Raw genomic sequence first — 16,187 nt, 5'->3', positions numbered from 1 at the left:
AGCGCCTTCGTTTTTCTCGGGTTGCTCCGCCCACCGCGCGACGCACTTCCGCCGGGCATTTGTTTTGCTCGGGCTGGACGGTTCTGGCTACCCGCGGGCTGCCAGAACCTGCCAGGACGATTTTGGTCTGGCTGCTCTCTGGAAGTTCTCTGGCTAGCAGACGACTAAAAGAAGCGATGGGCGCTCGCCGCCATCTTTGCTGGGACTTCACGGATTGCAACGCGGGCGCTTGAGAACTTACATTTACCTCGCTCAGCCAACTGTCTACGGTCATCTTCAGATTTCCTTACTCCTAGTGTTATCTTTTTAGGTGCTAACGCTCCATTCCGCATCGCGAAGCGGTGTGATACGAGCCGTGGTGAACCGTTTGAAGCTTTTGTGTGTGTGTATATGTGTGTGTGTCCCCTGATTGCTTCTTCGCGCCGGTGAACAGAGCGCCGCGCTCTCATGCGTGTATGTTAACTGCATCATGTTCCACGCAAGTTGTAGACGCTAATTCACACATTGCAGTACATTTTGGGTTCGTCTTTCACTGGTGGCGTTCCTTTTCATATATCTCGCGTATGTATATCTCTCCTTTCTCTGCAGTTAGCGAAGGCTTTGCAGCTAGCCCGTGTTCGCTCCGTCTCTCCGTCGTATGCTTAGGTGGCAGCTCGAAACCGATATGTGTTCGGACTGCAGGCCGTTGATATAAGAATACACTGATTGCACTCGGTACATTAGACACACATACATTGGCTTATTGCTCTCATGATTGCGACCACTGTGAAACGTTTCGCCGGTCACAGGCGACGTGCATTTTCATGCGCCAGCCGCGTCCCCAGCTCCTTAGGGTCAAAATGGGAAGCACCATCAGCCACAACAAACTTTCTGAAATCAAAGCCCAAGCAGGTCGGCGCGAAATTTTATGCGTATGAGATGTACCCGATAACCTGCTTTTTCATGTCTTGTGATGGCACAGAGCCAACTCATCAATGTCGCCGGTGGTCGACGTGATCGCTGCGAACAGGGATCCTCCAGCTATCGCTTTCGAGTATACAATCACGATTTCGCATCTTGTCATCCGCCGCGTCGGAGGCCATCTGTTGCGCTGCGCAAGGAGAGGTTGGCCCAGTACGCGCCCTGCGCTGAGTCGCCCGAAGTCGTGCGAAAGTGATCGTATTCCTGAATGCAACTATATATTTTCAAGCTGGCAACGCATAAATGGGCCTACTACGCCAAGCGCGCGCCGGCCTCGCCGGGCGCTGCCATGCTGGTAGCATGTTTACATTCGGCCAGCTGTACCGGCGTTCGATTTTGCCAACTTCGGGCAGGTTCGGGTTGTCTTGTGATCCCAGCCCACGTGACTTCCCATCAGAACCGGAACTAGCTGGCTGCCATCTGGCTGCCAGCGGGCTGCCAGAACTACGAAAATCGAAGAGGCCCCTTATTCTAGTACGCTCTAGCCTCGAGGCAAGTGTAGGGCAAGTTACCGCGTGCGAGCAACATGAAGCATGCTTCATTGGTGTGTCTTTTCAACTTTTGTTCGGTAGACCATGGTCAAAGTACGTATATACTAGGCAGAGCTGTACAGTTGCGTACTGAAATTTAGAACAGTGCTTCCGACTGCTATTTGTGGTACATTTGTTTGCCTTGCAAAGCGCTTATAGAAACGTCCTGAGGGCAACATTTCAGTAGTTCATTTTTCAGAGATGTTTGTATGCTTGGTTTCTAGCGCTCCTCCAAGTGTCAAGAGATATTTTTCACTTGTAATGCTTATCTCCAAGTCTCCAGCAGCATTATGTTCTTGGCACTTTCGTTGTGTGGGAAGCTGCCTGGACAAGTTGCCTATCAAGATGAATATTCCATCTCAGGATTCTGCTTGTGCAGATTTTCTTTGAGTACATATTGTTACGTGTGAAAAGACACAGACAAAACAGGCTATTTACAGGCTATTTATACTGGAGCCAGACAGCCAGGCCACATCTCGCTCGCGCTAGAGGCAGCAACCAACTTCATCGTCGTTCTCACGGCAGCCCGTCTTTTGAGCATCACTCGATAATATCGCAATAATATTTTAAAAAATAGCTAGAAAGTACTGACTTTTTATCTTGAACCTCGTGGCCCCAGAAGCAGGTGCTGGCATGCAGGCCATACCCTTTTGATCATTCATCAGTATGTGATATTACCTCATACTAATCACTTTGAATCTTTTTAAATATAACTGTGGCATTGTGACTGCTAGTCATTTTCTGAGTGTTAACCCTTTTTCTGATTACTTTTGTTTTAGTTAAGTTGAATTTTCAAGAATCTTTAACTGAAGTTCTTTGTTGTAGTTTTCTTTTTTATATATCCACATTTAACCTATTCGCGTACAGCTAGAACTAGCAATGAATATTTTCATACATGTGCCTGGCTGGGTGCCAATCACCCTTGCAATAAAGCTTTATCAACTGTATTATTAAACAGTAATGTTAATATGACATTGCGAGTCTCACTTGTGTGCTTTACCTAGTGCTTACTGAACTAACTTTTTTCATGTAGCCATAGCAGGATTTGTAATAGTTCATAATGATCAAAATACAGATATACGATTTTGTGAGCCCAGTTTTCACACTTCGATGATTGCTAGGACTATATATAAAACTTGACAGTCACGTTAGCGCATGCTAAAGAGGATGAAGGCGAAAGCATGGGTGCTTGCAAGACATTCATTAAATTGCTTGTCATTCTAATTCAAATGCATTTCCTATTACTCGTTTTCTGCCAACAAAGCTTGAGAGTTTGAGTGCCGCAATCAACTCTTACTAAATTAGCAGCACATTAATTACCAATACCTTAATTAAAGTTCCCCTAATTATCACCAAAGGCCATGGGCTCGACTCCCACCAGAAGACATGGGTTTGAGTGTCTTAATTTGACCTTGATTAACTGTGCCTGATTTAACTTCCCCCTAATTAACACCAAATGTCAAGGGTTCTAATGATTTAACTCTACCTTAATTAACCTTGGCTTCATTAATGCCAAAGGTAGCGGGTTCAACTCTCGACCTTCACCATGTCAATCAGAGTCCAACTTGGAGATATGACCGGTTTGCCCATATATCCATGTTGGTTTAATTACTTTAATTATCTTGCCTTAATTAACACCAAAGGTCATGTTTCTACTCCCACCAATGGTTGCGGATTAGAGTGCCTTAATCAATTCTATCTTAACTGTGCCTTAATTCACTTCACCCTATTTAACACCAAAGGTCGAGGGTTCGAGCCCCAATTTTGTTGCCACAATGCAGGACATCGGATTTTTCTACCCATAAACCATTTAAGGATTTCGCTCTAATAAGAAAGATACCTCATGAGTGTTGCAATCTATATTTTGACATTTACACGTTTACATGTTGACCAAGCATTTCAAGCAAGGTCACCAGCTACTTGCCGACAAGGTGGTAACTGTGGCATTAGTTTGCCTCAGCAGATGTAACATTTAGGACAAATGAAATGCGAACAGGGGAGCGTGTGACCGAAGCATAACTAAAGGTACAGCGCATGTCGTCGGCCAGTCGTGGTACACGTGTATGGGCATGTGGTTCTTGCGCAGAGTGCAGTGCTGCTTTCCCTACTACAATAAAAGTCACCCATATTTTGTTCGAAAGTTGTTTTCTCATCTCTCCGCGGCTGTGCCATTCCCGCCTGGCAGTATACACTTTCATGATGGCTAGCACCATCGCTGCATCTGTAGCATGATATAGCTGGCACCCACTTTCCTAATGTCCGTTGCTTTGCTTTTGTTACCACCATCAAAGCTGCCAGTGTCTAATCGTAATTTGAATATCGCCAAAAATGTATTGCACTGGAGAAGCAACAACAGTGCCACAACATCGCAGATACAGTGACGTAGCCAGAAATTTCGTACGAGGGGGGCTCATGTTGCAGCTTGGCCTCCTCCTTATAGAATTTGTCAAGGGATCAAATACATGAATAATAACTGCACTGCCATTGCCAAAGATGCTGAAAACAAATTCTTGAACGCTACGCACTGTCCAGACAATAAAGTATGCATTTTTTCATAAAATAATGTACTAAAAAAATTAAATTATGGGGTTTTACATGCCAAAACCACTTTCTGATGAGGCACGCTGTAGTGGAGGACTCCGGAAATTTTGACCACCTGGGGTTCTTTGACGTGCACCTAAATATAAGCACACGGGTGTTTTCGCATTTTGCCCCCAACGAAATGCGGCCGCCGTGACCAGGATTCGATCCCGCGACCTCATGCTCAGTAGCCAAACACCATAGCCACTGAGCAACTACGGCGGGTATAATTTACTCGTATGTTCAAAAAATTGTGCTCGAAATAAGTGACATCAATGCTTCAATGTTTTTTGTCTATTTAATAAGTAAATAAAATATCACATGAACTTTAGAACTATATCAATTAGAAACCAGCAAAGCAGTGCACGCCGCTGAGATGAAAAATGTAAAGGCCATGAAATGAACAAGTTGAGGACAAATATGTTAATGAAACTTTGTCATACAAGAACTTTGTTTACATTTTTGTACATATGCAATGGCCAGGGAAAAATCTCAATGACGCTGTCATTTGTTCCAGTGTACTGCGCAGGAGCAGCTGTCACCGGTCATGTATTGTAATTGCACCGAAATTATAGTCGCAACAGAGAGCACACATAAAAAGCAGGAGTTCTGCAAAATATACGAGGGTGGGTCAAATTAAAGTGAGCCAATGCAAATATATGACAAACGGGGTACTTTATTTAAAAGTAGTCTCCATGAGCATTTAGAGATTTGTCCCACTGACTAACGAGTCACGTGATTCCTGTCTCATCAAACTCCTCGGGTTGCTGCTTCAAAAAGTCCATAACTAACTCTTTCATGTCACCATCCGACAAGAATCTCGTTCCCTTGAACAGTTTTTCTCAATTGCCCGAAAATGAGGAAGTCGCAAGGTGACAGGTCTGGGCTGTATGGTGGATGTTGTAGCGTTTCCCACTTGAACTTTGCCAGTTTTGTGTTAACCACATCAGCGATGTGGGCACGGGCATTATTGTGGAGTAAGATGACCCCATTTGTCAATTTTCCATGTCGTTTGTTCTTGATTGCGACACACAGCCGATCCGACGTTTTACAACATCGGAAAGAATTGATAGTCTCTCCAGGTTTAGCAAATTCTGTCAGTAATGGCCCCTGACGATCGAAAAAAAGTCAACAACACCTTTCCAGCAGTAATGACGGCCTTTGCTTCCTTTGGGGGTGGTAAGTTCGAATGGTTCCACTGTAAGCTTTGCCGTCGTGTTTCAAGCTTGTAGTTGTGGCATCATGATTCGTCCCCGGTCGCAATCGCAGCCAAGAAGTCGTCATCATCATTATGATACCGGGTCAGATGAGTCAAGGCAGCGCCGAACTTCTTCATCTTCTGGCGGTGGTTCAAAATCTTGGGCATCCATTGAACACACATGAGCCAATAACCGAGATGTTCATGTATTACGGTGTGAACCGAACCTTGATTCATGTTCACACGCTCTGCCTGTTCATCGATGCTTATCCTCTGTGCTTGTCTAATCAGCTCATCAACCTTTGCAATTGTGTTGCGGGTGATTGCATGGTGGTTTTGGCCCGCTCTGGGATCGTCCTTGCAACTTTCATGTCCTTCTTTGAACCGTTTTCTCCAACGCTTCATAGTGGCCAATGAAATGCAATGTTCAATGTACACGGCAGCCAGGCGGCAACGAATTTTTTTTTTTTTGGAAACGCCTTCAGCTGTCAAAAACCTCACGACACCACGCCGTTGAACTCTTGGTGCATCCATTATGCCACACAACCATGTTCAACCCAGTGTATGAGAGCATTAAAGAACATCTATCCTCACACCTGTGTGTCCCTTTTGAAATGAGATATGCCTGTGTGCTACACGCATGCCTCGCACATAATGAACCGAACCATTATTGCGTGGGGTGGTTTGGCTCACTTACATCTGACTCGCCCTCGTACATTAGAAATGCGAAGATACAGCTTGATAAAGGGCAAAAAGTGCACTGGAAACAAAGTTCACTGCACTTATACACAAGACCTCGCAACAAGATATTTAGATATACTTATAAGTCTCCAATAAATCTACGTGTCTAAGAAAAAGTCACTGTATATAATGCGTATAACAAGGCAAATAAACATGTTGCGCAATCACAGATTCACAGATCACAGCACCGCCTCCCTCAACTCCCCCTGATGTATCACGCACGACAGGAGGTGGCGCACTTCCTGCCCGCTTTTCTCCCTTGCGCACACCAGACTGAGCCACCATCGTCGGCTCACCCAAGCCACACCCCCCTCCCCCCGCCCTTGCGCTTTCACTCGCACACACAGAATGTGGCGCGCAGTCACGATGTTATCGCCCTTGGACTTTATATAGAACATGAGGGCGATGGCAGGAAAGCGCCTGGAGCGTCCATATAATTGCTACCGCAATAATATAATAAGAATATCTGGCAATTGAAGCATCCCGTGGCCCATTACTTGCCGCAAAAGAAGTAACAAAATAGAACTTTCACCACGCGACAATTCGCTGCGCCGCAACAATGTCACTTCTTTCTTTTGTGGGCCGGGGGCACGGAAATAAATAAACGCAAAGGAAAGCATGTTGGCCACAATTGAATGCCTACTTTGGGCACCTAATGTGGCTACCAAAGGAATATCGAAGAAAACGTGACACGCTTGGTTCACAGAGAAACATACGTATACTGCTCGGTATCCTCGGCGAGACAAAATTTTTCAGAGAGGTTGCGCTCAAGCGAACGCGTTGCACCCCGTCAAGCCCCGCAGTGATGGCGGCGCGTGACCATTGTTTCTTTTTCTTGTCTGCTAGCTAGAAAGCGTCGAAAACTCTTCCAGGCAAAAATCCACTCAGCCACAGAAAAATGAACGCACACTGAAGTGCGCCGAGCGGTGGTCGGGGCAACACGAGAAAAGTGCATGCGCTCTGGCTGGCTCTGGCAGCCCGCGGGTAGCGAGAACAACCAAATTGAAGAGGCTCAACGTGTCCTCGCGAATTAAAGTCAAAGTAGAAAAATTAATCAGAACCTTTGCTGGCTTTAGTGTTTTGACATGAATGCCCTGGCGCAGGTGAAAAAAAAATGTTGATATTCTTTTCTGTGACATGACGGCAAAAATGAACAACCACAACACCTCGTCTCATCAGACCTCGCTGCGTGCTTTGTCAACTTGTCTAATAGTGTGTTTATTTGGCTTGTCTAATTGTATGGGCTGATGTACGACTAAAAATGCAATGCACCTTTGGCATCAACTGTTTATAACAACATTAAACCCACAAAGTTCCGGAACTTAAAATCTAAAGCACAACTTTAGAAATGTCAATGCACCTTTCGCATCAAAAGTTGTAGAACTTCATACCCATAAAATTTCAAAATTAAAATCCATGCGATCCGTAGATTCTGCAGTCACCGCGAGATGCCACGACGAGCCCGCTCAACATCAAAACGCCCTTGAAACTTTGTGCTCAGATGGGGCTCCTTGCATTAGACGACTCCCGGTGCATGGGCGTTGCCGCAGAATCCAGCCTGATTTCGCAATGTTCATGCTGAAATGTATTTTCAAGCGTGAAAAAGACATTCTAGACAAAATCCAGCATGATTACGGGTGCCGGGGATTGCTTTGGCCAGCGGTGCATGGACAGCACGAAAAAATTTCAGGGGGGGCTAAAGCCCCATAAGCCCCTGCTACGCCCCTGCGCAGATAGGAATGGCACTGCAACGGCAGGGTGAGAATACAAGCTTCAAACAAAATACAGGTTACATAATCACACTAGGACAGGCAGTCCTGCATTCCACGCCGAACCCACATGCATGTGTATACCGATGGCTGGCCGACGCCGCACAATGTGTGTTCAGTTATGCGTCGGCCACACGCTCTGCTCTTCGCATTTGATTTATATTCAATAGTACATCTGCTGTGGCACTTGCAGGTATGCAGCTCATTATAGCGTGAACAGGAAAGCTCCATTAGATGTTCTATGAACCTCCTGTATCCATAAAAGGAACGTCTATTAGAGGTCACTTATGTCCAGCTGCGACATCCTTTCAACGTTACAGCAACGTGATCTAGATGGGACTTAGATTATCCGTAGTACATATTTGTAATGTTGTTTGGAGAAATATAGATATCTATAGGATATGTGTAATGTCTAAAACATGATGTTCTATCGACATCTATTGGTCATAAATGGTTCACTGGGTATAAGTGGGTGCAACTGTATCTTGAACCACTAATGACAGAGAAAACAGAAAAGATGCCAAGTTGAAACGACCCTAATCTCTGTCCTGTATAAGCAAGATGCTAAAGAAGATTGCTAAAGTGAACCTAAATTTGCTGTTTAAAGTGGCTTTGTTAGTGAATAATGCATCTGTGTGGGAGGAAAAAATTTTTTTGCTAAGCTTTCTTAGCCATGCCGTATGCATTAGCGTTTTGGTTTCCTTCCTTGTAATACAAGTTTGCTTTCTCGAGTTTGCTTTCCTGCAAGAAAAGATGCCCAATTATCAATTTCACGTAACTTGCTGAAAGCTGCCATAGTAGGGATTTCATGAACACCTTAAAATATTCTTTCTTCAAAATCGGTTTGACGCAACTCTATGTGACTGACAAACAAAAAAAAACTAGAGTTGTGTCAAAGGTCCCCCTATAGAGGTTAAACTCCTTACTTATACAGTCAGCCAAAAGCATAACAAGTACATGCACAGGCCTATGAAAACATACCAAGAAAAAATAATATTACAATCAAAGGTTATCAAGCGAGTTCAGTACATGCAAAGAAACTGATGCACTGGCTGCTAAAGCTGGTGATTTGCCAGGCGGGAGGTATTGTTGGTTGAAAGATCTATTCGTGGATGCCGCAGCAGTCAACATATGCTGGAGAAGTTCACAAATGTCATAGATGGCACTATATGTCCACTTCAAAATCTGTTTTATCTCTTTTCAGATTTTTTTATTATTTGTAGAAGTTTGCATGCACATTCGGACACCTATGTGACAAATCGGCACAGTGGGTGCATTTCCCCATGTCAGATTCCACCAAACTCTTACAAACAAAATCCGTTGTGGCAGTGCAAAGCATAGGTCGGCCAAATTAACAGAGCTCACTCAGTCTTACTAACAAAATATATTTGCTTATGGTTTACTTGGACTCAGACTCACTAGTATTCTACTCAGCCAGGCCCACTCAGACTTAGACTTACATAAATTCTACTCAGCCGAAGTCACTCGGACTCAGACTCGCCAAAAAACGGTTCAGTTCGGGATCAACGTGCTGCAATTTCTCTTTGGTTTAGTCCCGGTTCTTACAAATTAAAAAAAAATTGACAGCGTAGTTCACTTTATCTAGCCTCATGGCAGCATGTTGACCAGAGCTATCGACTCGTAGAAATGTTTGGCTAGTTATGTCAGAAGGAGGCAGAAATGGACTACCTGAAATGTGGGAGACTGCAATTGATGTTCTTAGATGGATGAAAATTAATGAAATTTCATGTTATGCAGGCACAGCATGGTTATGCATAAAGGCAGGAATTTTAGCAGGCAGTGATATTGCTAGATCTAGAGTGTAGCATGTGCTGCGGTCCATCTCTAAGCTCCCTGTTTCTCGTGTTTGCTTTTATGGCAAAGCAGTTCTGAAGAATCCTACAAAGTGGAGAAAGGTTCATGAAAGGGAAAATTGTCCTCCACCCGAATGTAGCACTGTTTTATAGTAATCCGTATAAAAAATCCAAACCATACAAAATAGCCTCAGACGTACAAGCACGCTGATTTAGGTATTTGTAAAAGAAAAATCTTGACGGTCACAACCAAACTATAAGGTTTTCTTCTTTCATAAATGGTAAATTGTAATTTAACGACATAATACTGCAAGCATTAAAAAAAAGGACAACCATTCCATCTTCACAGAGTGGAATGGTTGTCATTTTTGTGTTGCGAGTCTGGCGTCGTTGCTCATTCAGAGGTGCCCGGGCTCATGATTGTTGTTTTCGCTCAGCATCATGGGAACGCTCTTCGTCGGTGGTCGTTTCACGTCGGCGCCGTTTACATTCTCGTTGCTGTTCCCTCCGGCGCTCCTCGTACGCATGTTGTTCTTCGGGTGTACGAACTATACGTGTCCGCTCCATCAATAATGCAGCTGTTGAATGGCTCACACCCCCTTAATCAATGGCTCATACCCCCGTAGACGCGGCCTCCCAATTACAATGATGGAAGAGAAGTAAATTCTATGCTGGAATGATGAGTGGCAATGAAGCCAGCTATGGAAGACGACGACACTCACGCCATTGCTGATGATGAAAGTTTTTTGCACAACGGAGCCAGCTGTGGAAGACGACGACGACGAATGCGCAAGCAGTGGCACTAGCGCATTTGCACGGTTGGTGCCGAGAATTTTTAAGTCCCTTTTGAAAAATTTGTACGAAAAATTTTTTCAAAAACAACTGTTTTTACCCATGTGCCTGGGACCTCTTTGGGTCCCACGTGTGACAAGAATAGTTCAAGGGCACGTTACAAGTTCTCGAGCTCACAGGGGCATGTTCCATTGAGCTTGGACCCTTTCTGCACTATCAGCAGGATCGGCCGACATGATGATTTTTTCTGTTGCCGGACGCCGAAAAAACTACGGAAGGTTAGTCACATACAGCTTTCGCTGTAAAATTGTGAATGTATACAAACATTTTTGTAAACAGTATTATCAGTCTGATATAGAACACGTGCAAGGGATGACAAGCGACATATTCAAAGAAAAATGATGTAGTATTGAACATACAATAAACCACTTTATTTTTTGTGCATCACAATGCCCAGAAATCAATTATTAAATGAGCATACAGTTAAACCTCGTCATAAGGAAGTTGTATCTGACATGAAAATACCGCCACTACAGGGAAGTCGATCTGACTTTCAAAAGTTGCAAACTAGGAACCAGATGCATATTTTGTATATTTTTTTTACTCCCAGTACTTATACTAAAAACGGCAGATTATTACTTTCGTATTACATTCATGTTCCTTGAAGTGCTTCCTTGAAGTTTCACATAAGAATTCTCAAAAATTGTCTGAGAAATTATTACTGCTATACATCCATTCAAAACACCAGTGATCAGGCTATAATTTTATGTATCGCAGTATATGCTGCGACTACTACGTGCTGAAATAAAATGTTAGAACATAATAACACCAGAAATGAGCACATTTCTAGCGGTAATCAAAGAATTGTTTTGCGTGGTTCGAGGCTAATTGAGTGTTCAAAACTAATCACAATTAGCAAGATTCGATGATTACGACATCAATAAGCAGTGTGGCCAAATCTTAATTCCTACGCAGTTAGCTGCAGCCTTGCATGAGCAGACGATAGTCATCTTCTTTCGAAAGTATGTAATTCGTATTGAAATTCCAAAAGCAGCTTTTCGCTTACTTCAGCCTGTCTAGTAAACTGCATCAATAAATATACGCAGTAACAGTAGGAACAAGTGCACTGACCCAAACACCCTTCTTGATCTATGTCAGCTATCGGCCAATAGTAGCCGTCTATGGGAATCTTGCATATGACAACATAAACAAGCTGCCGGCAGCTTCGCAACGGGTGAGGAGAAGGCTTCGGTTGAAAAAATATTGGGAAAAAAGTGACTTCATGCTCCGCTTGGAAGCTCCACGTGCTGCGCACGACTGTGAAATATGGCCGAGGTGTTACAGCAGAGTATGCCATCCCTGGACTGTGTTTTTTCACCAAGCTCGAGGGGTGGTTCGGAACCCTTTAAGTTCACATTCAACAAGCCTCATTAAATTCAGCGCAGTGGATTCCAAGCAAAATTATTTCTCTGTTCCCTTGTATACTCATATTAGAGCTCCTAAGGTAAAGATTCCTCTTAACAGCATCTTATTTCGTATGTTTTCATAGGCCTGTTCAAGTGATTGTAATACATTTCACCATACAGTAAACTTCCATTAACTCTACCCTGACGGGACTGATGAAATAGATCAAGCAATACGGCGGGTTGAATTAAACAAGATGCTGAAGAACTGCCAAAACACACCGCTGATCCATTTGACAGAATTTTTCCAATTCTAACATGCCCACGAATCAAATGCATGCCCACTTTGTATGCGTTCGATATAGAAAACTAATGTAGAAATGACAATAAAGCTTCTGAACAAAGTAGAAATCTAACGCGCACCCGATTTCTACAGCACAAAAATGGGCAAGGGTCTAATATGTGTTGCACTATAAGGGCAGGTTTCTTAAAGTTAGCTTCGCTGCACAATTTTTTAAAGTCGGGTTTTTCCTTCTGTCAGCTTCCCCTTTTTTTCTTTCTTTTCTTTCTTGCTGGCTACAATTTCTTTCTGAAACAAAATTGTTACCAATTCAGAAAAGTATCTCGAAGTGTGCCTGTTCAGCAAAGCAGCGCCTAGTACACTACCTAGTAGTACTAAGTTACTGGCGAGATCGGGAGCCACAATATGAGGGCATTTCGCAAGTAAACAGCACACACCGAACACCTGAACAAGGCTGCTCGCTTGGCGAGCACAATTTTCCTTCATACCTACGGCGTCGAGTACACCAACTGTATTTAATTATGGGCTACCTAAGTGTAGAGTACTAGTCATGTTGGCAAAAATAAGCGTTTTTCGACAAGCTCGGACTGGACCGCAAGCGCCATCAGCCGCGGCATCTGCCAAGCTAGGCCTACTGGCCTTATCGCTGGCTGTCAGCGAAGCCGTAAGTGGACAACACACCGTTGTGAAGTGTTTTGTGACTCACAAAGGCTTAATTGTATTCACAGCGAAGCAGCATTGTGCAAAGCTCTTTATTTTGTATTTCTCAACGAGAATATGAAGTCTTGCGAGCGTGCAAGCTGGAGCACTGAATCTGGGCAAAGCTTATGTGCCCCTCGCTCGCTCGGATGCATGTCCCGTGTGCCCTGGATCGTCGTATGCCGCATGCTGGAGCATGCAGTGCCGCACGTCGGATCGGACACCAAATCGTACCATGTGTCTCCTACTTTATGCGGCAAAACATAAGAATGCCGCGAAGGCGGTTTTAGTATCGTGTCCGATTGCACCACGCAGGCAATTTATGGCCAAATTTTCTTTTAAGAAAAGAATAAATAAAAAAATTTGCTTTTTAGAATCGGGTACTGTTATCGGACATTGTGAGCTACGGTTAGCACTTGAAAATCTTTCTAGGGCAGGCCAAAAATGGCCGTTTTCAACGATAGATTTTGACATGTGCTCAACGCATTCACTGTTCCCTAAGCTCCGCCGAGACAGACGCTGCCACTAAAGGGGTCTCTATTAGGTTCACCATAGGGGTCAGGTGTGTGCGTGCTGGCTGGTCAAGTTCGAATGGCAAAGGCCAATTTTAGGATCTAAATAACGAAAGCTGGGGCCCATTGCAATGCATGAGCGTCATCTGGGGCCTTTGGCCGGGACCAAATTAACAAAAAAATTAAATTAGCGGAAGTCTATTGTATAAGTTGAACTGTTTTCGAACAGTTTCGCCCGAAAGGCACAGAACCAATTGTGATAGCTATATGAAGTAAAGACAATAGTTTTATTGGCCTTATAAACTTGTAAACATTCCTAACTAACTAAATTAACAGTGATATAATGCGGACATAGAAAGAAACAAACACACGGAGAAAGTGCTGTCGCTGTGTGTCTGTTTCTTTCTACGTAAGCATCCAGTCACGCTTACACCTTCTATCATGGATTTAATCATTCTATCACGGATTAGCAGCGCAACACAACAGCCACTAAGCCACCACGGCAGGTTGTCTTTTTGTGTGCCTGCATCCTTGTTTATGCTATGTTGTGCTATGCTATTAAAGTTTTACGATGCTGCATTAACAAGTCCACACTGTAACGGCTTCTGGCTGGCAGAACACAGTACAGAAGAAATGGCACTTACATTTTTCAACTTTTCAGGAGTCATGGCAACCTGCTTAACTTGAGCAGGGAGTCTAGAAAAAAGAAGCAAACAAACATTAGTCAGGCAATACTTCTCATTCTTTAAACATAATATACTGCCCTTTTAATTTATATTGCAAACAATAAAGGAATACTGCTTTATTATCTAACGACAAAAAGAAACAGGGGAGACATTACATAATGGTAGCATGTTTTAAGACTTATCATATTCACGAAAGAGAAACACAAAATCACTACAGCTTGAACACTTGCCAGCTTGAACACTTGCCACATCTGATGTTGCCGGTGCACTACCCACCGTTTGCATTTACCACTGCAACTAAGCAATGCTTACAAACAGTACAATCCAATAAAACATGTACATGGACAACGAAGTGAAAATGAGTATTTAGTTCCCAAAGTTTTGTATCGCTATAAAGTGAAGCTTAAATATATCACCTGGCTACATAGCCAAGGTTGTCAGGTTTCACTGCTTTACACCAAATTGTTCATTATACCTCTGGTGCTTGTAAGCTACAAAAAGTTAGGCTCCTCTTCTGCTTGACTATGTTAAGAATCAATATCAAATATCTACAAGTACCATAATATTCAAGTAATAATTAGATTTTGCACAGTCATGTTTTGCACTATAACAGTAGCATGTAGTAAGCTCCTATTCACATTTCTGTATTAGGCAACGTTAAAATGTAAGATGAAGTCACAAATTCAACTTGAGAGCTCGTATGAATTGGCTGATTATCTGGAGGATCAAATACAAAAAACATAATGCCATCCAAACATTTCCATAATGTTATTTCTAAAAATAATCTACAATCATCTGCTGCTGCAAGCCCTTGAATGAAAAAAAAGTAAAGCACCTCTTGAAGCACACTTCTTCAGCGCTGTGCTTGTGTAAGAAACAAGCTATGGTGTTGTTTTGCTAAGCTCAAACACATCTACAGTGACAGAATACTCAAGACATTTACACTGTCATCACTACCACTTGTGCAGCAGATCACTGTCACTTTTCATGACCTTTGGGCATTGCCTTGAGAGAGAGTCAAAGATCGGAATCTTCAGCAGAAGATAGCACTTCTTTAACAGAGCTGCGATCTTCATATGCCATGCCTCTTTCACAGCGACTTGGGTCACTGGGTATATTCCACTCCACAAAGAACCTCTCTGATGTCAACTTAGGTCACTGTGTATAGGGGCGTTCACTTTGTACTAAGTAATTACAGTAGGGAACTTAGCATACTTACTTTGCCCCCCCCCCTACCATCAGAAGCAATTTTTACAGACAGTAAAATCCAATTATTCATGTAGGTCATTTGCCCCCTCACTTTATAAAATGAGGACTGTCGGCTGCACACTTGCAAATTAAACTAAATGGCCGAGGCCAAGCTTTCTTTCAGAACTGCAACCACATAAGTATGCTTTTTTATTATTATTATTACATAATCCCTGCTTGGGTAGCTAGGATTGTCTTTCAGGCTTCGCAGCCACGTGCTGTGGCAGATGACGGTCAGCTTATCGCACTATGCACTTATGGGTTATGGTTCCTTGAGCTGCAAGTCGCCTACGGGACACACCTTGCATGCTTGCATTGCAGAGAAGGCTGTCACCAGGTGATGCAAAACAAGTGTCACTTTCTGCCTTTTGCATCATCCCGTGTTTGTTGGGACAATCCAGCATAACATAACCATCTTTGAAAGCTCATATTTTGCTTTTTGTAATTTACTGGTCTGTCATCAGTGTTGCCATTTTGGCATTTTTGTTGCTAGGTTTAGCAACTTTCTTGTCTGTTTAGCGACAAAACTTTCTATTTCGCGAGTGGCGACTTTTTTTGGCGACTTGAATGAATAGCTGGTGACATTTTAGCTACTTCAAAGTTAGGAAAGTTGCTTTAAAAATGGCCTTATAAAATGCAGTTTATTATTCAAAAGCTGCATGTAAGCGGCCTGAAACTTGCTTTACAACGCATAGGCTCCGTGAGCATGATGAAGGAACAGTGGCCTTCACACCGAAAGTCTTCACATTGCGATTGTGCTTCACAGCACAGTGGTTATCAAAGACTTTACATTGCGCTCACAAAATTTATGTCTTCTTATACTTTACAAAAACAATTTGAACAGATTCAAACGCGGCAGTTTCAGCGGTGCCACTACATGCATTTGATTGGTGGATGTTTCACGAGCATAGCAGTCAATTAACTTACCATTTAGAACACAGCAGGTGCATGAGA

The 16,187-nt window shown here is 43.3% G+C and overlaps 1 protein-coding gene across 1 annotated transcript in view; it reads right to left on the bottom strand.

Moving 5' to 3' along the window:
• The window catches only part of LOC126547140 (uncharacterized), a 56,717-nt gene that overhangs the window by 19,861 nt on the left and 20,669 nt on the right, over window positions 1–16,187 (bottom strand). Inside the window, exon 6 of the mRNA XM_050195017.3 lies at window positions 13,944–13,995. Within this exon, the coding sequence (XP_050050974.1) occupies window positions 13,944–13,995 (52 nt within the window). The remainder of the gene's footprint in view (window positions 1–13,943; window positions 13,996–16,187) is intronic.

Source organism: Dermacentor andersoni, chromosome 1 (assembly GCF_023375885.2).
Source record: "Dermacentor andersoni chromosome 1, qqDerAnde1_hic_scaffold, whole genome shotgun sequence".
NCBI lineage: Eukaryota > Metazoa > Arthropoda > Arachnida > Ixodida > Ixodidae > Dermacentor > Dermacentor andersoni.
This window is presented reverse-complemented; position numbering and strand designations above follow the sequence as displayed.